This window comes from Podarcis melisellensis (genome assembly GCF_964234715.1).
Source record: "Podarcis melisellensis genome assembly, chromosome: 2".
Classification (NCBI taxonomy): domain Eukaryota; kingdom Metazoa; phylum Chordata; class Lepidosauria; order Squamata; family Lacertidae; genus Podarcis; species Podarcis melisellensis.
In genome coordinates, this window is record NC_138529.1 from 100,272,211 (window position 1) to 100,297,198 (window position 24,988).

Here is a 24,988-nt window from a genome sequence, read left to right on the forward strand (position 1 = left end):
TTCAATATTTGTACCCCATCTTTCTGTTGCAAATGGGGCCTTAAAGGCAGTCCTAAACACCAGCTTTGGCACAAACCACAAGAGCTTGATTATATTTCAAAGCTTATTTCTCATGTGTTACATCCACATACCATTTCAAAGGCATGTTGGCAGAAATAAATATCGGGGGAAAGGGGGAAACTGTTTGATAAGGAGAGCATTTAATCTTAAGCCAGTCATGGGGATTTGGGGGAAAAAACAACAATAAAGGGACTCCTGAGACATGCAGGTGAAAAAGACTCAGGTGGGTCAAACTCTGCTACTTGGATCAGAGATCACACTTGCTTGCTCTGCCAAGTGTTTCTGTGTTTACCATGAGAGCGCTTTGGGAGGCGTACAAAGGTTTTATTTTCCAAAGAAAAGGAGCTACAGTGGTGGGCCTGAGATCAATTTGTGCATAACTAGCTTGCTGTGTTTCCTCTTTGTGTGTTGATAAAGGGGTTACCCTTCCCTAGCGCCACACAGAGGTAGCCAAGCTGAATGGGTGTGTGCATGTGAATTGAACCTCAATGTGGTTTATTGTGGCACTGAACCATGGACTACAAAAATGGCCAGGGATTGGGCCTGCCCATCCTGTGGGCCTGCCCTTCCAGTAGTGACATGGAAGCATGGCAAAATTCACACAAAGCAGATGGTCAAGAGATGCAGCAAAAGTTGACACCTTCTGCCGTGCAAATCCAGTTGCCTTCCAGTGATGTGATACTGACCTTGGTCAGTCCTGTCCATAATAAATGTTGGGCTTAACTAGGTCAGAGTTTTGCATTTGAACAGCAACTTGATATATTAACTGTTCTACACTTTTCTAGAAGAGCTGCCCAGGGCTGATCAAGCAGTGGCAGCATGATTTATTCAGACGCAGATATTGTAAAAAGCATAAAAGTGACTCAGATGAATCCTGCTGCCTTTTTATCATAGTTGCTCATGCCGATTCTGGCACACTGAACCTCCTGGTGAACACTGCAAAGTGTGATTGGGAAGACATAAAGATGTGTTGACATTGACAGATGATGACACACACTGGAGATCTGCAATTGACCACGTCTCACTGCTATGCATATACCACATGAGGGCAACTTCAATACTTTGGTGGTGCCTTCCAGATGTTGTTGAACTGCAACTCCCATCAGCTGTAGCCAACATGGCCAATGGTCAGGGATGCTAGGAGTTGTAGTCCAACAACATCTGGAGTCTGATTACTTTTGTTTTATGGCATGCACCACAGCGATTATCAGTGTACAAACAGTAGGTGTACAGTGCAGAAGCAGAACACAGAGAAGCTGATAAGACAGTGTTGAAGAAGGAAGGCCATTCAGATGTAAAGAAGTCTGAAATCAGAAGCTGCTTCTCTCCCCCCTCCCCCCTTTTGTTTTATGGGGATAAATTGCTTAGAACTGGAAGTACCTGCAGTACCTGCCTGAGGGCAGGAAAACATGGAAGAAACCTTGCAAGCGTTCCTCTTTATCACAACACTGCTAGGATGTTTAGCATACAGTGTATTTTTCTTCAATAGTATTTTCTATAGTACTTCTGGTAAAAGAAAACTTTCTGCAACATTAGGGTTCTAGGAAACTAATTCTTGGGGACGAAGAAAAAAGAAAAAAAGAAAATAACCAACAGCAGCAAATTCTGCATTGATTTTTTATGTTGACATTTCTCTATCATCATTACTAAGCTGGTGACAGTGTGAAGGGCACAATTATTTATGTTCCATCAAATTAGCCTGTAATTCAAATCCCTGACGATATCTCCAGCCTAGATAGTTTATACTCCTGCAGAATGTTGTTTCTGACATTACACATCTTTGCTAAGCACTGGAAGGACATGGGAAAGTGAGAAAACTTTGACATGAGGAGATGGCTGCAAGATTTTCACCATCTGCTGATACCGACAAGGGTTTCATGCATGTTCTGATTAAAGGCATGCTATATAAACAGCACATGGATGAGGCTGTTTATTCCAGACTTGGGAAACCTGTGGCCCACCAAATGTAGTTCAGAGTCCAACTCCCATCAGCACCAGTCAAAATGCTCAATGGTAGGGAAGATGGTAGATGTAGCAACTGGAGGGTCACAGGTTCTTTAAAGTTGAAGATGTTTGGGGAAGGGAGTTTTTGACAGCTGTGGTTTCTACTGTCACCACAAAATGGTAACCTGCCAACTAAGGTGAGAAGTAAGGCCAAGAAGCAAGAGATCGGCACAGCAAGGGGAGCTGAATTTCCCATGCTGCTTTGAGCTAACGAACCAACACCTTAGCTGCAAGCTTATCCATTTATTATAGAACTTGTTTGAGCAACAGCTGATCACCGTATCACAGAGCTCCACCATCACCCAAGTGAAGGAACAAAGATTTTTTGCGTTAGCAAACAAGGATGCATCCTGCCCTGTTTATACCTCTACCCTCCCAAAAGCCTTCAACACCCCTGTTATGGTGGACGAAATTGAGAATTTCATTCTTTCTCATTTTCAGATTCTTATGAAGAGGCAGGTTTCCCCCAACACACCTGCTCATTTCCCCCACTTGAAATGTGAACCCCTGTTGAGAAGGAAGCAAAATATACATCTCTTGCCCACCTAGATTGTGCGGTGTGCAGGACTGAAAAATCATTATTATGTGGGGAGGGAAAGGCATGCCAGGGAATGATATCGCTATGTACCAGACAATATTCTATTTTTGAGGGGATGAAGTATACCTGCAAGATACAAGTATGATTAGGCGCCAGCAGGTATTCCAGCAGCAGATGGAAATGGAATGGGATAGTTTCAATCATCTTTGAGGGGGTTGAGACCTTGAAATACAGAGTGGGTAGGATGAAAGACTACAAAATATTGCAGGTCACTTAAATGCTAGGTTTGACTGCAGTGTCAAATTACGTAATCACCACAATAGCCCAATTCACTCTTTCGTTCGTTCGTTCTTTCTTTTTTTTGGTGCGCCAGAGTCTTCTGTTGCCCAGTGGGAACTAGATAATAACATCTATTTCTGCAGAAAACAACATGGTTTTCATCTCAGTGTGTAGTTTTTACTTCACAGCTGAAGACTACAATTTATAAATGGCAACAAGCGTATGGAAAATTCCTTAAATGAAGGACTTCGTGGTGTGTTATTGTTTAACCCCTATTTTTCACTTTCTCTAGATTTATTGGCATTCACAGCTGCAACATTAAATGACTCTGAAAGCAGAGCAATTAATCCAGAATCCTATTTGTTTTAATCTAACACTGTCAACTGGTTTTAGGTTTCCAGTCAAGAGAAAAAAAATGTTTGTTAAGCTCCACAGCTCTAGCTAATGTCTAAAGACAATCCCCTAGAAAAAGGTGTGAAGATGTTTTATAGACTGAACAGAGATTTATTAGGGTACCTAACTCTGTTTCTGCAGATGCCTTGTGAATTATAATGAGATTATTAAAACTTTTACAAATCATTACATTAAAAATCTGACATGGCTGCTTTTGAAATTAGACCGCTTCTCTGTAATTGCTAATGGTGCATTACTGGTGATAAGGCTTCGGAAAAAATTCTCAATAAAAACTTCTTCAAAAATTTAAGATTTATTTATTTCACTACCCCGTTATAAATTCAAGGATAATAGGTTTATGTGCATCAGAATAGCTGAACGATCACATTTATGTCAGTGATAGAAGACGTTCTCTTGCTGCAAACTTTAATTAATTTTCACAGATAGTTAATTTTGTTTCATTATCATCTCCCTAAATTTGAAAGACAAACAATTTATAAACAAACAGAAAACTTTTAGAGGGGGAATGAATTTCCAAGCAAAGAGAAAATTAGGTGCAAGAATAAAACAACAACCAAAGTAGTAACACACCTATCTATTGACTGGCTTGCTTTTAAAGAACGATTTATGATAAACATATTCCAAAGTTCCAACTAAAAAAAGACACTTTTTTAGAAAAGGATGTCAGTCCAAACCTATTTCCAGGTAACAAATGACTTTGGGCTTCATACAAACCAAATAATAGCTTCAGTGCCCTTAAACATCAGGGGATGAAAAATATACACCTCAACATGTCCTTTGAAAGGGTGACCCATTCCATTAAGGGCAATATTCCAGGCCTTCTACTCTTCCCAGCAAAAGGTAAATTTAAGCAGCTACTTACCATGATGTACGACACCCTTCAACCCGTGGATAATAGGCTCCAGTGCAGGATTGTCCCTCTGATTGACCTACATGTAAATAATACATGATTGGTTAAATCTATTCTGGCATCAGGCAGAAGAAGAGTCTCAATTTAATCTTCTAAAGGAGAGGAAAGATGCTATCTAGGAAGCTGCTTAGTCTTTATATTTAAAACAGGTCTTCACCAAACAATGAGCACTTAAGATTTATAATATAATAAAATAGGTGACAGAGACTAAATCACAAGAAAGTCTTCAGAAGGCATTAACACATTAAAAATATCATCATAACCTGGGAAGGGGGGTGGGAGGAACGAATAGTTGATAGCTCTACACTTGCTTCTTTCACTGCCACAGATAAAAATGTCTTAGATAAATATAGAAATATCAAGTGATCAAAGAGCAGCCACTTTTTTTCCAGGCAAGAGACTTAAAGGCATAAAACATGGAGGTCAACTGAAGACAACGAAGTTCTTCTAAATTGCAAGTGAGGTGGACCAGTCCTTGATAGAATGGAAAGCTTTTATTTACTTCATCTTCTGCAGATTTTAAAAAGGCATTTATTATGTCATTTATATGCCACCTTTGTGCCCAGGTGCCCAAGGCTGTTTACAAGGTTAAATCACTAAAACAAATAAATGCCATAAAGAGTCAAGCTAGCCTTGTAAAGTTAGAGAAGGACAATTCAACTAGGGCAGGCCCTGATGTTGTCTTTGCCTCCCTCCCTCATTTTCATCTTCCTTCCCAGAGGGCAGGTGGTGTCTGCTGGCCCTGTAGGGTGGAGGGGATAATCTGACTGGGGCAGATGAATGCCTGGAAAAGGTCTAAGAATCATCTGCAACATGGCAACTTCAGAGACAATTAATTTCTACTTATGTTTTTTTGTAGCAGAGGGTTTACATATATCGCTCTGCACTTGCAAATGTCAACGACCAGTCCGTGGCCAGCGGCGATGGTGTTGTAAACCTCACAGAAAAGGTTCCTACACCTTTGCATCCAAACTATAAGACCATCTTATTTCACATTTCAACTACAATGTTTGCCAAATGCCCCCAGGAGGTACATGTGAAAAATGCCCGTTAGCACGAGCATCTTTCAAGAAATCCAATGATTTGGATATATGCGTTAATGGTCAAAACTGAAAAGGTGCCTTAGGCCAAACTCCAATCTATAGGATGACCCCCAAGCAAGTTCCCATACAAACAGGAATTCTCATTCATTTCAATTGTGGGGATTGCTCGTGAACACGAAGGGATTTGTGGATACATTGTGCTCACAATGGGGAAAAGATGGATTTTACTTAGAAACCCCGTTTTCCTCTCCTCCTTCTCCGGACTCATTAGCATTCCACAGGAGATTCCTGGGGGGGGGGTGCTTCTTGTATGTACACACTATGGGAAGGCACTCAGGGCTGCTGGTGGGTTAATTAAAAATTAACACAATTATGACAAACTGATGCAAGCCGGATAAAAATTAACACAATTATGATAATGCAAACTGGATAAATCGAAATAATTGTACTCGCTTTACTTTCAGAAAGGGTTCAGAGGAGCCTGAACTGACCTTCCACAGAATGCATTAGTCACAGTGGGTCTAATAAATAGTGCAAAAACGTGTCTGCAACTAAGCGCCTTCAGGAGCAGGAGTTTTGAACCCATGATCCACCCTTTTGCTTTCTCACAATAACTTGTACCCTCTTGACGTTGTTCCCCTCCCCAAGGGAATCCAGATCTAGGTTAAGAGGGGGGCTGTAGCTCAGCGGTAGAACATCTGCTTTGCATGCAGAAGGTCCCAGGTTCAATCCCTGGCATCTCCAGGAGAGACTCCCTGCCTGAAACCACAGAGAGCTGCTGCCAATTGGTATGATCAACAATGAGCTAGATGAGCCAAAGGTCTGACTCAGTGGTCCTGGAAACATACAAAACTGATGTGCCTTGAAGGAGAGCCAAATAATGGACAATTGTGGGTGAGGCAATGGTTAAACCCTGGTTCCATAAATTTTGATGTGCATAATACAGTGGTACCTCAGGTTACATACGCTTCAGGTTACAGACTCCGCTAACCCAGAAATATTACCTCGGGTTAAGAACTTTGCTTCAGGATGAGAACAGAAATCACGTTCTGGCAGCGTGGCGGCAGCAGGAGGCCCCATTAGCTAAAGTGGTGCTGTGATGCATTTGTTGCTTTTGTTTTCGATTTATTTTTATATTGTTTAAATTCTATCTGGGTTTAATTACTTTTTAATGATGATCTGCTATAAGTTTTTAGTTTTTCTGTATTTTATCTGTGGTTTGTATTTGTATCTGTAAGCTGCCTTGAGTCCCAGCTTGAAGAAAAGGTGGGCTATAAATAAATATAATAACAATACCATAGGTATTTAATTATGCATTTCATGATAAAATACAAATTTAAGGCTGCAACTTTAAATACTAATTATTGTACTGTACTCACTTTTTTAAAAGTTTTGAAAATTAATGCAGAACAGACTTATGAATAAACACATGTGGAAAACAGACTGGTCCATCCATCTCCAGTTCTGAGAGAGCTTGTGTGGAGAAGGCAGCTGGGATCCCTCCCCCCCCCCCCGGTTCAATAAAGAATACATTAAAAAACTATTATAACACAAAGCTTTTTTTCTTCTTGATCCATTACTTGTTTCATATTCACTCATCACTACAAGGAGCCAACTGCACATTTGACATATGCAGTAGCCATCGCACATAAAAAGATCATTCATACCCTGAGCGTTACTCCTTGCTCAGCAAATCTGCTCAAAGGTGGAACTGCAACCAACCATCTAGCCATCCACAAGAGCACAGCTTTTAGCATTCGAAAAGAAAAGAAAAAGATTCTCAGGAAAGACTGGGCAGAACATTGCATGTATCATTTAGAATTGAACAGTGCCTGTAATCCTCCTTGATGGAGACAAGTAAGGAACTACCACGCTCAGTACAGTGGGGAAAAATAAACACAGCCTTGCAGTTTCAGTGTACTATTGTGCTATTTCCAATGCTAATAGGACTTTCTCACCTTAGGGTAAATGGTGCAAAGGTAAATCAAACCAGTAAAATCTCTTTGTTTATCACTTCCCCTGTGCTATTTCTGTTCCCCAATGAACACACTGTCGTAGGCAGAGTGAGCGGCTAGCGTTTAATGTGCTGACTACAAACAGCACACAATTTACAACTCACAACTGCCGTACCTTATTATGAGCTTAACTGGCCACATTATAATCCATTGCAACGGAGGTCACGACGCATAATTTGGGAGAGATGCTTTGGGGAACTCAAAAGGTAGGGTAAGATTATTGCAATGTGCATTTGACATGGATCGCAGGACACAGCACACTTGGGTTTCATTTGAGGCGCCGCAATCACGGGGCAGGAAGGATAGCTCCAATTCAGTGGCTGCCCCACTGGGATTAGAATCACAGGCCTTTTTCGCTCGAGTGTTAAACATGCCATAGTTTAAAAACAACACAGCCATTCAAAGCAAGCACAGGAAAGCTTCATGGAAAGGTCAGGGTTTTTCCTGGTGATGAAAAGCCATCAATTAGTGGGCTTGGTGCTCATATGCCAACACTGAGCGCCAGAATGGAGAACACCTGTCCCTGTATGCTCCTTACCACTGTAAAGGAGGTACAAATGAATGTCCTGGTTCTGGCAGGAAGCACCAGTGACTCTGGTCTACCAAAACACGGTGTTCTACCAAGTAACATAACATTCAAAAGAGCATGTTCTGTCTTTTTGAGAATGGAGGGGGAGAAAGAAGAGTTACATGTGAGCTGCTTCTTTCAATAACTCGGTTTTGGAAAGGGAAGCAATCTTAAGAGCTGCAAAACAGATCTTGAGTTTCTTCCCATGCCAGCTGGAAGAGAAGGAGTCAGCTGCGAGTTACTGAGGATGCATGGGCCTAAAAAAACACACCCAGATCTCTTGCTTTGGAGTAAAGCCAGTAGCAGTCTTGGAAACTGGGCGATTTAAGAGAGACAAGGAGAAGGACTCAGGAAGAGATGACTCCTCACCCAGCCTTTTTGTTGGTGAAATGCTCTGCAAGGAAATGGAGAAATGTTACAGCCTTCCAGATGATGTAGGAAAAGGAACTCCAAAACTGCAACAAGAGCCTTCAAGGGTAGTGCTAGCACACTGGCATTCTGGATGCCATTAACGGCAAAAGGCCCATTGCAGTCCTCAAGAGTGAGGGGCCCTGTTGCCACACTGGTCACTAGGGCTCAAGGTCCCACGTCACACAGGGAGCCTCCATGCATAGAGCAGGCTCTCTGCTTCAGAAGTTATTAGTGTTTTATGTTGTGTTTATTGGGAAACAATAGAAATTCACTCAGTGAATTACAATGTGGCAAGAGGGACACAATGGAGGGGGACGCAATGGAGGTGAGCAGGGCCAGTGAACATGGTCCCGCTATCCACCTCACACCAACATAGGAAGCTGCCTTATACAGAATCAGACCATTGTTCCATCTAGTTCAGTACTATCTACACCGACTGGCATTGACTCTCCAGGAGTTCACAGAGGAAGTCTCTATCATCCCTACCTGAAAATGTTGAGGATTGAACTTGGGACCTTCTGCATGCAAAGCAGATGCTGTGCCCCTCAGCTGTAGCCCTTCCCCTAATTCCACTGGAATCATAAGGAGCAGAACACACAGCAGGGGCTACTGTGGTCCCTTGACTCTTAAGGCTGAAAGAGACTGCCGTTTTTGGAGCTGCACCTGCATTCTAATTACACTGGGAACTAGTTGAGTGTAGGCTTTAGTTGAGTTTGACCAAACTGCAGGAGGCAGTGGAAGACAGGAGTGCCTGGTGTGCTCTGGTCCATGGGGTCACGAAGAGTCGGACACGACTAAACGACTAAACAACAACAGGATTTAGGAACTACATCCAGTCTCCTCCTCCCAGTTCCCCATAGTTGTGGGAACTGCTTGGTTCACAGTAGTGCTATTTTTCTAGAAAAAGAGGTGCCGGAACTCACCACAAACACCTCCCTTGTTCTCTTATAATGGCAATAGCGCCTACCTGAGAGGTGCCGGAACTGAGTTCCAGCTGAAAAAAAGCATAGCGAGAGGGTATGAAAAACCAGGTTCTTCACTGGTTGAACATGAGATACATACTTCTCTCCCATTCCAACCCAAAAGATTCTGGCTGCTTTCAGAGCCATTAATCTGAAGCAATTGCTTTCAATCTCATTAAATGGGCTCCGGTACTGCATTACAAAGCATTTCAAAAGAGGCAAGTAATTCGCTGTCACCTAGTCTATCGAAATATGAAATGGCGTGCATTCTGCACCAGAAAATGAATGGCTACAATTCTGTAATGCTTTTACTTAAGCCTTTCTTCTCAGAAGTGAATTATAATTTACTCCCTATGCAACATTTGGCCCTTGACGTGGAAACCAATAATCTTCAATCTTTCAAGTCTTACCCATCTGCTAAGTATAACAGCCAAGACAACTGGCATGCTAGGAATTGGATGAAGCCAGCTGCTTCTGCAGTATCGTAGCACTAATACTCAGTGACTATCCTTCGAGAACCCTGGGCTTACTTGATATTTTCCTGTGGAAAACAATTTAAAACATACCCAATGTATTTATTTGCTTGTTCATTTAAGCCTGCACTTCACCTTTCCTCCAAGGAGTTTAGCTCTGTGATTTAGAGTCACAATAGATGGGACTGAGAAGAAGTCACAACTTGCCCAGCTGGCCATCTAGGAATATTATAGCACAACAGGGATGTGAAGCCACATCTTAAGAGTTACATTCACAATGAAGACTCTAGACCTTTGGCCACATAGGATTTCTGTTCCAGATTCACAGAGAGGATTATGACATGAGACAGTGAGCTATGGAACATGGAGATTCAATTAATGCATGAACAAATTGGATGCAAAGTCTTCGAGCCAAAATAGTCACCCCTTTGATGCTAGCCTCAATTTTTCAGTACCCCACAGGATAGATACCCTCCTCATATAGAAGACCAGACGTGGGGAACATTGGGCCCTCCAGATGTTGCTGAACTACATCTCCCATCAGTCCCAGCAACACGACCTATGGCCAGGGATTGTGGTACTTGTAGTACAGCAATACCTGTACTAGACTCTTAGATTATCCAGCACGGCAGGAGCTGAGCTACAATTGATTTATAGGTATTGATTGATTGATTCACAGTGTGCATGGCGGACCTTCCAGGCCTTTCTTTTTCTCCAGTGATCAGGACTCTGCCTAAGGCCACGATCCACCTCAGGCCACATCCCCCACCAGCCCTGCTCTGTGCCCTTCTCAAAAGCTTTTCCCAGACTAGAATGTATCCTTGAATTGCCTTTTGCTTGTGTGGATGGAGAGATCCGTGTATGTGTGAAATCTCTGCTGGAAGGCCGCTTACTGTACAAAGGTAAAAGAAACCGATGTCCATTTTTCCTTCCTCTGACCTGGCAAAAGCCACTCTCATGTGTGTCCTGGAATGTTGCCCATGAGGGAACACAGCCCTTGGGCTGAAAGAAAAGTTCCCCACCTCTGAATAAAAGTATTTTTTTACTTTCAATCATATTCCCAAGACGGTTTATATGAATACAAAAAATAAAAGAAAATGTAAATACAAGCAAAATAAACCAATGCACTATCAAAAAAGAAGCAGAGAAAAAAGAAAGCTGTACCTAAAAAACTTGAGAGGGGAAAGAAGAGGACTATGCTCTGTGCCCCCAGAAAGGTCGTAAGGGCAGATGTCTGATGAACCTCTCTGGGGAGAAGTTCTGTAAGACTGTGTGGCCCTCATTCTTAAACATTATCGACCCCATCCAGAGGACTGCCATATCAAACTCCACTTGTAATATATTAACAGCTCAAAATATAACTTGCCAGTTCTTCTTCCATATCTACCAACACATAATTGAATTACCTCTCTACAGTTTATATGAATAAGAGTGGTTAAGGCTTAATAAAGGTCAACTTATCTACAGCAAACAGGATGGTTGTAAAAGGGAGCACATTTACACACACAGTCTAACAGAAGTAATTTACTCCAACATTAACTTCAGTATTAAAGTACTTTACAAGTGCTTTTCACACGGCTAATTCAGGTCAAAACCACTGGCATTCCATACGCTTCATTGTTTCCCCAGTGAAAACAAGGTACATATATGCTTTCAATATCCTTCTTGCATAAAGACTCTTATCGCTGCCTAAGGACCTCTTCCCCAACCACATTGTACTGAAGGTCCTTCTCCCCTTGCTGTATTCATTCATTCTCCAACAGACAAACCTGCATCTATTTAAAAAGCAAAGTTTGTTGTTTGGGGATATAGATATCCTAGAAAACTAGCTGCCCTGTGTAAACATGTTATCAGCAGATCAGAATTAACCTCATTGGAGGTTTCACAGAAATGGCGGGATGTGTGCCACATAGTGCCTTACATTGCAGTCCTAGCCATGTGCACTCAGAAGTTAGTTCTACTGAATCCAATGGGGTTCACTCCCAGATAAATGGAGGTTAGGACTGCAGCCTGAGAGAGTTCGTGTGCGTTTTACACTATACATGTGCACCATACATGCAACGTGAGAATGTGGTGGCTCCCTGCTTATGGAATGCTCTCCCCAGGGAGGCTTGCCTGGTGCCATCATTACATCATCTGTAGGAACCAGGCAAAAACAGTCATGTCATATATATATATATATATATAGAGAGAGAGAGAGAGAGAGAGAGAGAGAGAGAGAGAGAGAGAGTGTGTCATGATGTGTGAGAGGTGGAAAGTAATAGCAGCATGTTAAGTTAAATAACCAAGCCAAAAAGATACATGAGCTACAGGGGGTCTAGATTCGTCCAGTCAACAGTTGAAAAGAAAAGAAAAGAAAAGAACCAATCAACTTTGAAAATATCTTTTTTTTTTGTTTCTCCATGCATCACTCCACAGCGTTGCGCAAGTTCACCAGTCAAAGCCAGCACCACACCCTATTATACCACTTGTCGATAATACACCCGTCTGCAGATTGAAATTTGCTCCAATTTAGCACTAAAGAGCGAGTTTTCCAGGGGAAAGCAACAGGACAAGGGCAAGACATGCTGCTGAGACATGTGCTTAGAAAACATGGGACAAACAGAAAACTACTCAGACTCGTGCTTTCTAAGCTCAGGACAAGCAGAAGTGTGGACGAGTCTTGGATACCAACCTCTTGTGATGTCAAAGGTTTACAAATCCCAAATCCTATATAACCTCTTTCCTTCTAAGCCCTGGTATTGTCTGTATTTGAATGGGAGTAAAAATAAAAGGTGATCAAAGGTGTGTGTGTGGGGGAGAATCATTCCTTTTAAATCAGGCCTCTGGCTTTTAATTATGGCCATTTTGTGTTGGTACAATGTTAACCCTGCAAAAAACGTGAGGTCTGCAGAATGGCAACTCACACTCATAACGATTAGTATCAGGAGGCACCTTCACTGTACTGTTTTTGATGCCTGTTAAAAAAGTGTTTTGTTTCAGCAAGCCTACCCAGATTACATCATTTAATACGTATCCTTGTTCTTAAACTCTTGATTTTATCAAGTATTATAATTATCAAATATAAAATTATCAAGTATTATAAATATTTGATAATGTATTTCTTTGATTAAGCTATCTTATTGTAAATGGGGGGGAAAAAACCGAAAACACCTCTGCTCTAAGGAAAAACACGACAAAATAGGAGCCGTATATTACCGGGGGGTAGGTAATGGCAAAGCAGGACTTTTTCTCCAGTACCATTATACAGCAGCAGTTCTCAAACTATTTTTCCCATGGAACACTTGAAAATTACTGGAGGTCTTGGCAAACCACTTAACAAACTTTTTTATTGTTGCTCTACAATTCAAAGCACATACATGACTCATATTTTAATAACCTTTCTGCCTTACCAATGCAACGGATGTGCTTTGGGATTAAATAAGAATATTTTTAAAATAAAAAACAACTCCCACCACTGCCCTTCCACAATGACATAATCACCGAAGCCAGCACACAATTATGAAAATTGTTAGCCTGATAACCCAGCCCTGATCAAAATGGTCTCAAGGGCAGGTCCATGTACACATATTCTTGATTGCTCTGCAACCTTCTCATGAGTCACCTGAACGGAACTCGTGAACCACAATTTAAGAGCTTCTGCTGTAGCAAAGTTCCCCAACCATAGTGCCTGCCACATGTCTTAGACTACAGCTCCCACCCACCTCAGCCGGCATGGATGTGCTGCCTGGGGCTGCAGGGAGTTATCATAGAATTTTAGAACTGTAGAGTCCAACCCACTGCAATGCAGGAATCTCAACTAAAGCATCCATGACAGGTGGCCACGTAGTTCAGAACTTCTGGAAGGCACCTGGTTGGGGAAGGTTGTGCTATGGAGCTGACTGGAGTGCAAGGAGCATATCAACTTCTACTTTGTATTGCTTTCATGCAAAATACATTACTGTTCCATATTCTCTTGTACTGAGCAAAGCATGCTGGAGAATACTGCATTGCAGACACTCTCTCCCTGTCTCTGTCTCAGGGTGGGACACGGGTAGCGCTGTGGTCTAAACCACTGAGCCTCTTGGGCTTGCTGATCAGAAAGTCGGCAGTCCGAATCCGTGCGACAGGGTGAGCTCCCGTTGCTCTGTCCCAGCTCCTGCCAACCTAGCAGTTCGAAAGCACACCAGTGCAAGGAGATAAATAGGTACAGCTGCAGCAGGAAGGTAAATGTCATTCCCATCAGCTCTGGCTTCCTTCACGGTGTGAAGTAAACCAGAAGCGGTTTAGTCATGCTGGCCACATGACCCGGAAAGTTGTCAGCCTGAAAGCAATATGAGCGCTGCACCCTATAGTCGCCTTTGACTGGACTTAACCATCCAGGGGTCATTTACCCTTTTACCTATTTACCTCAAAGGGTCATTGTGAATATAAAAAGGGGAGGGGATCATGAAAGGTGCCTTTAGGAGGCAAAGGAAGGCTATAAATGTAAAACACCAATGAAACATACAGCAATAAATTATATAAAAGAGAGCCAGTGTGGTGTAGTGGTTAAGAGCGGTAATCTCGTAACCTGGGGAACCGGGTTCGCGTCTCCGCTCCTCCACATGCAGCTGCTGGGTGACCTTGGGCCAGTCACACTTCTCTGAAGTCTCTCAGCCTCACTCACCTCACAGAGTGTTTGTTATGGGGGAGTTACAGATAGTGTGTATCTGAAGAAGTGTGCATGCACACGAAAGCTCATACCAAGAACTAACTTAGTTGGTCTTTAAGGTGCTACTGGAAGGATTTTTTTTTGTTTTGTTATGGGGGAGGAAGGGAAAGGAGATTGTTAGCCGCTTTGAGACTCCTTAGGATAGTGATAAAGCGGGATATCAAACCCAAACTCTTCTATAACCCCTTTTAACCACCCTTACCCTGGAGGGAAATGGCCAATTAAAAGTACGCTGCTGAGATTTAATGCCTCTTCTTACCAGAGACCCTCTTTAAAAGACAAAACAAAAAACCTCTTGCCACAAGTCAATATTCGTTTACAAAATTACAGAGAATATTATTTCTCTTATACAGCTATCGAGAATATTTTTTTAAAAGGGCACTTTCTAGTTAACAGTTCTATCACCTACTCTTGACTACTTCTAAACCTGAATATGGAAACTCAGTTCCAATGACATGTAACCATGACAGATAGAGAACCAGCAAGTTTTCTCCCTAGCATTTCCTGAGGCCAAAGCAATGGCTGAAACAACTAAATGGTTATGGCTTGTTTTGAAGAAAGATGGAGAAGAAAAGGAGGGGAGGGAAGGGAGAGGCACCACTGGACTTTGAACCACAATCTGTTTTCAGCAAATACTGCCATGACCTTGGCTTTCAAACAATACAAAACACCAATATATTGAGGTGAGTTAACTCAGTCCCATAGTAACATGTTTCAGGTTGTGTGCCTCAAAAGTGAATGCCGCAAGGCATCAAATGTGCTTCTTCAACATTTAGGTATTAACAATCCTGCTCTCAGCAAAGAATACAATCAAGGATGAGAGAGGGAAAGGTTGAGAAGTCCCAGGCTCCCATAGTTTCACAGGAATTTTCATTCAAATGTCCTCCCTGTTTTATGGACTGTTCTTCTGTGTTTGCAAAGGTAGGAGAAAAACCTAATGGGTCTTCCAATGATTATGTTAAATAGAATAATGGGTATGCATCGATCCTTCCAGCTAATTCCACTTCAAATAATACATCATCCTGAGTGAGAGCTTTTGCTGTGATGTATTAACTTAATTCACCATCACAGCATTAGGAAAAGTATTTAACGTGAGATATTAACTAGCAATGCCAAAGAGAAGGTTGCAATTATTTTGCAGGTTATGCTAAAATGGTTTTAAAAGCCACTGAGCTCATTTAATATAATTTAGAGAGGCCTTACGCACATCAAGTTCTCTGACAGCCCTCAAGCATGTGTGGAATGAATCACGGCACTTCACAGCTTCTCATGGAATATCATCAGAAGAACATTCCACTGTGGCAGGTGGTCACTCCCTCTTCCCAGACTCAGAGCCAAAATGCACAATTGGAGCATCAGATGGTACAGCTTCTGCTGTCCTGAGTTTAGGTGGGGGTTCATATGTTTGAGTTATTCTTTTTTTCTTTTTTTCTTTTAAACCTAACCTTTTTCTACCCAAAAAATTTACATGGGCGAGCCTCAGGGCACCAACACTTCCTTCTGCTTTTGATTAACTATCGTTCAGAGTTGCGTTCAAACCCAAACCTGTAGGTGATCTTAACTCTACTGCAGGCCTTTTCGCACCTGGTCTGGGAGGATTGACTCCAGCTACAAACACGGAGACTGCTGAAAAGTCCAGAGGCCATTCTGGAACACCTGCTTTGCAAGCCTTTTTCTACCGGCGTGTATTGCCAGCTTCAAGACTCACACTCTATGCCGCTACCGCCTCAAGGAACCTAGCTCCTCACTGCCATAATCACCAGCTGCACCTACTTTTCCTTGTTTGTCTCATCGTTGTTGCTACTGCTGGCTTGTATGCTAGGTGGAGAACCAAACAGCAATCAGGCAGTAGCATCTCCTGCTCTTCCTTCTCACCACCACCAGTGCTTGGGGCTGAGCTTGCCAGTGGGTGCCCTGCTAGGGTGTGGGCCCTCAACAAATGCCCAGTCAAGCCGACTTTTGTTGTCAGCCCTGCTGCCAGCATGTGATGGGATGAGTGGGTGAAGTTAGGAGCACTTGGTGCTGCTTCATGACTTCATAGCTTATGATAGTTTGAATAGGGGCAATGAAACACCACAGTGGTGGAATGATCAATCCCAGGAAGATTTGACTGATAGAACGTGTTCCTTGCAGCTAAGCACAGAGGGGAGGGGGAGGGGATGGGAAGCTGAAAGTTTATTCAGAGCAATTCTGGTTTTCTGTGCTTGCTTGCTTTCCTTCGAGAAAATAATATGGCTCCCTCCCCCTCCTTACAGCATGCAGTCTACTTATTTAAGCAGCAGTGTGCAACATCTCTCAATACCACCAGCAGTTCAGCTGGAAAAATTGCACACCAGGGGGTAACATTTTATCAGGATGAAGCCTATTTTATAAAAACTGCCATCAGCGATACATGGAGCTCTCAATACTTGGAGGGGTGGGGTGGGGGTGGAGTCACATGGATCCGTGCTTCAGTGTCACCGCAACCTGTCTAATTTAACGAAGAGAAAGACCAAGTATGAGAAGAACTATTTCGCTTGAAATGAGGAAGGGAAAGGAAAACGTTTCAGGGGAGCGGGGGGTGGGGACAAATTGCAGTTCTTTGTCTGAACATTTGAAAAGGCAAAGTTTGATGTTAAGGCTGAAAATGGGCTCTTGCATCTACACCTTGGAAAAGGAGCATATTTTTGCAACTCGAAAAACCGCGTAATAAGAACAACAATTTGCAGAGCACAGCAGGTACATTTCTGTGATATATAAAGTGTGTGCAGCGGGGGGCGGGGGGAGAGCAGATTGTGGCCTCCATATCATAAAATGAAATAGACTTGTTGGGTGAATGCTGCTGATAAAATTGGTATTCTGATAGCCTGTTACAGCTGCATTAGAAAAACCCCAAAAACCCGCTTGTCCAAAGATTACATGTGGACATGTAGGAGACATACGCTAGTTCTAAACCCCGCCACACACTTTCCCACATCAAGCAGGAACGTCTGAGGGTGTTTGTGATTGTGTTAAATGCACTTACAATGTATCCACAAGCAGGGAACCCAATTGAACAGGGTTTCCAGTTGTAGGAAGACTTGCAAGTGTGTTCAGTCACATGCACTTACCAAGTTCCTTTAAGAACTTCCCACTCAACATGGGAAAGTTGAGGGTGGAGAAGGCAAGGCAAGCTCACAAGGCAAAGGGCAACGTTAGCTGACTGGGGCTGCCTACAAATTCCATTTCCTTTCCTTGTGGGGGTCTAAAGTCAAACCACACAAGCAAAGGAACCAGGTGCCACAGCTTTACCTGCCCCAAACTGGATGCCAGATATGATGTCATGTTTAGGGCAGGTGGGCATGGCTTGGGGGAAATAGCCTGATGTGCCCAATTAGGAGCCCACCACTGCTTCATTGAGATTCTTTGGAGGGTGGGGTAGAAGTCGTCTTCAGAGAGGGATGAAAAAGACAGCCTGCTGCTTCCAAGAGGGAATCTGAATTATTTAAAAGTCCTAAATAGTGACACACCTCCTGGCCAGGCAAAACAAAATGTGAGGCATCCCCCTCAGTTAACTTTTAGGCTAAAGAATCTGTTCAACGTTTAGGCAAAATGACCTGTTAAATGTGGCTGGAATGGATACAAAGGTCTCATAGAGCCGTCCAATGTATTTTCAGTGCTGATTCCCAGTATTTGGAGGACTTCAAGCAAGATGCTCTCTATTGGTCCTTAAAATATAAATCCAAATCCCAACACACACACTCTTATGGGGCTATTATACAACAATGAGCATTATTCTTTCTGATTTGTTAACAGAGCTTTCCATCAGTCAGTCATTCTTCCCATACTTTTCAATGCACTTCCCCATTACTTTCCAAATTGCTAAATTGTTTTTTTTCAAAAATGGATGAGCTAGGGCAACAAAGCACTTTAATCTACTTGCGATGCAAAAGCCAGTGTACATTGGAATGCCCCTCACAAAACACTCAAAAAGAATTCAGAAAAAATATAATCCAGAGGGTTCCATTTTTATATATCAATTCAGATGGCATCCTCTACAAATTCACCACAGCTGCTTTACAAGATCTTCACATCCTACTGCAGTGCAAATGTATGGTTGTTGTCTCTCCTGTGTATTGAAAATACTTGTCCTCTGCTGGCGCAATGTTACATACAAAGGAAAGGCCCACAGGTCAAGCTGTTCAAGTGTTCTTGCTTTAAGTTACCTAACAATTTGTTCCATCTTTCTCACAGGCATTTCCAGTGAGTTCTGCATTTTGTATTTAAAAGCAAATAGGGAAATAATTGTCCCAGCAAAGGGCATTTAAAGATGAGTGAATGAAAAGTGCAGGAAACCAGCTTGTTTTCTAAAACAACACAAAGAAGCATGCAAGCAGTCATGACACTCATTTATCTAAAGCACATCTCCATTTCAGAATGAGTTGATCTGTTTGAGAACCACTTAATTCAATCCAAGTCACTCTTAAGAGGGCCATGGTATTTAGCAAACTACTGTAAAACACCGGTATTTATGGTACTCCATGCCATTCTTACTACAGTCTCTCTCTCCACACCTGTTAGCAGCAACCGAGTTGTCAGGAGTCAGAAAATTTCTCAGGAAGTTGCCGGCTCGAAGCTTGCAAAGTTAGCTATTATATATTCCCCAACTGCTGTTCTCTGGGGCCCTGAAAGCAACATCCCCTTCCAGAACAATGTTTCAATAATGATCTTGGATTCAAAACCAAGAAGAAAAATGCAGGTGATCAGGGGCAGGGGAACTGGTTTAGAACAGAACCAAACATATCTGCATAATGTTTAGGCAAGAGTGGAGCTATTCTGAAGGGAGTTCATCTTAAATTTATAGCACATTAACAACCACAGCCTAAGCCCCCCTCCCCACTTTATATTGCTTTTTGGGATCTTTGCATCACGAAGGGATTAAGAGATTAATTCCTTGATCCTTACAGATACTTAAGCTTTGCAGTAATGCTAACTGCGTGCATTAAAAAAGATAAACACAAGGAAGCCAAATAAATCATTAGATTTCTAAAAGCAGTGAAGTTTGAGTTGGCAAGGGGGGTAGAGTGATGCTGCTATTTTCAAGGGGGCCACAGGACAATTGCCTTACATGCTGCTAGGTAGACAACTTGATGCCCTTGGTAAAAAGGTACAAGGCTATTGGCCAAGAACAGGGATGGGGCTTTCTTCTGATGAGGACCATATTTCGTTGACAGTAATCTCTTGGGGGCCACATGCAAACAGTGGCTGGGACCAGAGCCAAGAAAGTGAAGCACCCGTTCCCCACCACATTAAAAACTTCCCTATACAGGACTACACTTAGATGTCTTCTAAACGTTGTATAGTTATTTATCTCCTTGGGAGGGCATTCCACAGGGTGGCTGCCACTACCAAGAAGGCCCTCTGCCTGGTTTCCTGTAACCTCACTTCTCACAGTGAGGGAACCGCCAAAGGCCCTTGGAGCTGGACCTCAGTGTCTGGGCTGAACAACCAGGGTGGAGACGCTCCTTCAGGTATACTGGGCCAAGGCCGTTTAGGGCTTTAAAGGTCAGCACCAACACTTTGAATTGTGCTCAGAAATGTACTGGGAACCAATGTAGGTCTTTCGGGACTGGTGTTATATGGTCCCAGGAGCTACTCTCAGTCACCAGTCTAGCTGCCACATTCTGGATTAGTTGGTAGATTCTGAGTCACCCTCAAGGGCAGCCCTATGCAAAGCATGTTGCAGTAGTCCAAGCAGGAGATAACCAGGGCATGTACCACTCTGGCAAGGCAGGGCGCAGACAAGGAGAGTGTGCTGGAACAAGGGCGGCAACCTGCTGCCAGCTAGGTGCCTTTAAGAAGCATGCAAGCAGGACCTCAGCACAAGAGCACTCTTCCCTCCTGCAGTTGCCAGCCACTGGTATTCAGAGCATAGCCAACATGGTTTGTGGCTATTGATAGACTAATCCTCAATTTAAAGCCACTTAGGTTGATGGATTCTACAGCCTCTTGTGAGAATGCATTTCATAGCTTACCTATACATTGCATGAAGAAGTGTTTTCTTTTGAGCCTTACAGCTTCGCTCCCCCACACCACTTAACCCACTTCCACCCTCCTTCTCACCGTCTGGGCTCCCTTACCACATCGCCTGCATGAAACAAGCAAGAACTGGTCACATATAGTAAGAAATATGCATAGATTCAAGGAAATAAATATAGCGTGAGCTCCAGGTTGTATCCAAATTTCCAGCTACCTATACGACTGCGATGTATCATCTCCAAGATTCTTGGAAGATAGTCAACGTAATTCTTTTTTCTATTGCCTGATCAGACATAAAATGAATTTGGATTGGGCACTACATAAGAACGTGACTGGAGGGTAAGCAGTTTTACAGCTGAGCCTGACAAGTCTTTTTACCCATAAAACGAATCCTGGCCAGGCAGCAGACTCTTTTGGGAGGATTACAAAACGAGCCACAATGTTGATCACATTCTGTCTAAACCAGTTTGGGGTTAGGCCTGCCTAAACCCAACCTTTTAGTGTGGTGATGGAGTATTATTTAAAATGAAAACATTATTTGAGCTGTGCTAAATTTTTGTAGAAATGTGGAGCAGCAGAAGGCAATTGTTTGCTTAGCCAGATCACGGGCAATAAATTGGCAGAAGCTCAGTACTAAAGAGAAGGTAAAATTAAATAAATAACCGCTAACCTAATGTTTAATTTGGTCTAGATGTACAGGAAGTGCATAGATAACAAGACTAGCCTAGACACAGAACTGTGATCAAGGGTATGAGAGAGAAAGAGGATAGATGCAGAAATGTCAGCGATTTAGCAACCACCAATACAAAATGTTAACTTTACAGTAACAGCATATTACATTATTAAGACTACATGTTTCATTACAAGTGTATGGTAGATGCTTGGATAGCTTTCAAGTATCATGGTGGACTCTTCTTAAGTGGCAAGGTGGAACTTCATTTGTGGTTAAAAACACTTAAGAACAGGTTTACACCATGCTGGTGAGATACATACATACATACATACATACATGTGTGTGTGCGCGCGCATCTGACAAAGCATACACTGAATTCACTGTTGCATTCTAATCAACACTTTGCTAAACCATTTGTGGTGTGCTAAATATAGTTTTCTTGCAACGATCTTTTAGGTATCTTCTAAACTTTGGCTGATTTCTTTCCTTTTCATGAAACAACATGATTCGACCCACTAACAACCGAGGCTAGTGAGCACACTTGAAAACTAGGGACACTGTTGTGGGCACCCTGCAGCACATAACAATTGCAGCGGAGTGGGTGTTTTCGGAGGGGGGTAGTTACCAGCTACAAGCTATCCTGAAATCTTCCCTCATCCACTGTAATTTGAAGCCCTATTGCAGTAGAGGACCTCTCCCCATGTACAATGAGTCCAAAGGATGGAAAGTAGCATGTCACAGGAGAACCCTGCTGGTGGCTGCCAGGTTTCATTACGAATTTACCATCTGCCTTGCAGGTGATGCGTTTTGAGGCCTTTTCATACTGAGGATTTCAAAGATGAGAACTTGGTTATATAGGCAGTACTCAAAGTCTAGTTTTCCTGTCAGGCTTTCAGCTTATATCCTGGAGATGAGAAAGCTGTGGTCCTAATACAGTTGAACTTCCATATCCACCATCCCTTACCACTGGCCAGGGTGACGAGTGATGATGAGGGCTTAAGTCCAATAATATCTGTTCCCCATCCCTGTCACATCCCTTCCCCTACCATGTTTTCCACTAACCCTTGATTGTCTATGATGGGGGGGGGAGCATACACTTCAGATATGTAAATAAACCAGCAGTGACGCCCAATCTTATCAAGATACATGTACACTTGTTTGTACAAGTGATGGCTTATTTACTGAGGAACAATTGCTCTCACACATCACAAATTAATGCAAAATACCTCTCACCCTGGCCCAAATAATCAGGCAACATGTTTTAACAGCCGGAACAGGACAGCTGAATATAAAGCAGATTGTAAGTAAACAGAAACATTTAGCACTTAAAGTTTTTAACAGGTTTGTTTCTAAGTTTAATAAAGCAATTGTGGATATTTTTGTTTAAAAAACCTCAAGTTATTCTTTAACTTTTTCAAACTTATGGACTAAGGCCATGTCACCACAACACAACACAGATTTCACATTTTGGTGGTGCACAAAGCTGCAAGAAAGAAAGGGGGAAGAGGAACAGAAACAATGGTTAAGATACATCTGGGCAGTTCTTTAACTCTGGGTGCTTCCCAACCATCAATTAAGTACAGTTCTTAGAGCCAGTGTGGTATAGTGGTTAGAGTACTGGACTAGGACCTAGGAGACCAGGGTTCGAATCCCCACTCAGCCATGAAACTCACTGGGTGACCTTGGGCCAGTCGCTGCCTTTCAGCCTAACCTATCTGACGAATTCGTTGTGGGGATTAAATGAGATGGGAAAGAACCATCTACACCACCTTGAGCTCCTTGGAGAAAAAGGTGGGGCATCTAGCTGTATGCAATCAATCAATCAATCAATCAATCAATCAATCAATAAATGGTGTTGTTGTTGTTGTTGTTTAAAATTAAGTCCAGTTCTCTGTTTTTGAAAAAGACTTGGCCACCGTAAGAAATGACTATCAGCAGTCTTATCAGTGCAGTCCTCTAGATTATGCCAAAAGGGGGCATCAGGTCTCTAAAAAAGTAGAAATTTTAGATTGAAATATTTAATTGTGAAATAGCTAGATAACTAGATAGATGATTGATTGATTGATTGATAGATATCACATATGAGGTCACGCTCCTACAGGATGTCAATAAATTATAGCTTGCGGGGGAAATGTATCAGCTGCAGCTGATTTTCATGCCCTGCTAAAATGCAGTTGGTGAAAGTACTCTTTGCCTAAGGGATAACTTTGGTTAATTCATAAATAATGTATTTTCTATACATCTTTTATTCCTTAAGAATCAGACGTGAAAAACTCTAAAACACAATCTTAGAATGGTGCTTTATAGGCATTAAAAATGCATACCCTGCTGTCCAGGATATGATTTTAGATGTTTTGGTATGCTATCCAAGCAATTCTGTCTGTTGCTTGCATTGTTTATTAGAAGCAATACCAGCAGAAACTGGGCAACTTTTAGGTCTGTGAGAGTTGTAACGTTATTTCTTTAGCTTAAATTTAGTAAACACCCTGATTTCATGAGCTGTTGCTGAAGTGCATGATAGCATCTAGTGGGAAGAACTGCAGTGGCCTGTGAGGATCTAGTCATCTTTTCTCACCACTATGACGCATCACCATAAGGGACCAGGCTGCAGCTCAGCCGTCCATGCAGGAGGTCCTAGGTCCAGTCCCCAACATCATGAGGTTGGGCTGGATCAAACCCTTGTCTGAAACCCCAGGGAGCCACTGCCAGTCAGTGGAGACTGTACTAAGCTAGATGGGCCAATGGTCTCTCGACTCGTTATATTGATGTATGGAAGCTCCACAGTTCTGCCCCAGAATTGTTGCTATGTCTACAGCTACGGTGCCTGTAACACATAAACCAGGGGTCAGCAAACTTTTTCAGCAGGGGGCCGGTCCACTGTCCTTCAGACCTTGTGGGGGACCGGACTATATTTTTTTTTGGGGGGGGGATGAACGAATTCCTATGCCCCCAAAATAACCCAGAGATGCATTTCAAATAAAAGGACAGATTCTACTCATGTAAAAATATGCTAATTCCCAGACCGTCTGCAGATTTAGAAGGCGATTGGGCCGGATTGGGCCCCTGGGCCTTAATTTGCCTACCCATGCCATAAACTCTGTGGTTTAGCCTTTACAGTGGTACCTCGGGTTACATACGCTTCAGGTTACAGACTCCGCTAACCCAGAAATAGTACCTCGGGTTAAGAACTTTGCTTCAGGATGAGAATAGAAATCATGCTCCGGTCGCACAGCAGGAGGCCCCATTAGCTAAAGTGGTGCTTCAGGTTAAGAACAGTTTCAGGTTAAGAACGGACCTCCAGAACGAATTAAGTACTTAACCTGAGGTACCACTGTATTTAAACAGTAGAGGACTTAGGTGAGACTGGTGGTTTAAACTCTGGTTGGTTTAAACAACTGATATAAACTGATAGTGGACAAGATCATGGCTTGTCCACTAACATGGTTAGCAATAGTTTGCCATTTAATAAATATACACTCTTGGTTTCTACCTGCTTTGCCATCTTAGGGGACTCTTGCATAGTCACTTCAGTACAGTATAAGGCTTTCAAAAATAACTTGATTTTCAGCAGGGTTCTTTGGCCTCTTACACCAGAAACAAAAAGCAAAACCCAAATACCTAGTACTCCAAATCTGGCACTCTGAGTAGAATCATAGAAGGGACCCCAAGGGTAATCTAGTCCAACCCCCTGCAATGCAGGAATCTCAGCTAGAGCAACCAAGGCAATGAAATAAATGATTACACATCTCCTTCGTTTGCATGCATTGTTTTGTTCTGGAGAAGGAGGAGTCGGCGAGGGCACACAAGTCTATGGCTTACTCAGTCTCATTCTTGTATAGCCACGCCAAAGGTGAATGTCATATGCAAGCTAAGCCACCGAGGAGGTGCTGGTGGTTTGCATTTGAAGGAATTGGGTTTCATCTCCTAATGCTCCTGCCCTTTGGCTTG

General features: G+C 42.6%; 1 protein-coding gene across 4 annotated transcripts in view; it reads right to left on the bottom strand.

The window, feature by feature from the left end:
• The window catches only part of PTPRG (protein tyrosine phosphatase receptor type G), a 521,921-nt gene that overhangs the window by 131,120 nt on the left and 365,813 nt on the right, over positions 1 to 24,988 (bottom strand). For all 4 annotated transcript variants that reach the window (XM_081901339.1, XM_081901337.1, XM_081901336.1 and 1 more), the window contains exon 6: positions 4,158 to 4,224. In XM_081901339.1, the coding sequence (XP_081757465.1) occupies positions 4,158 to 4,224 (67 nt within the window). The remainder of the gene's footprint in view (positions 1 to 4,157; positions 4,225 to 24,988) is intronic.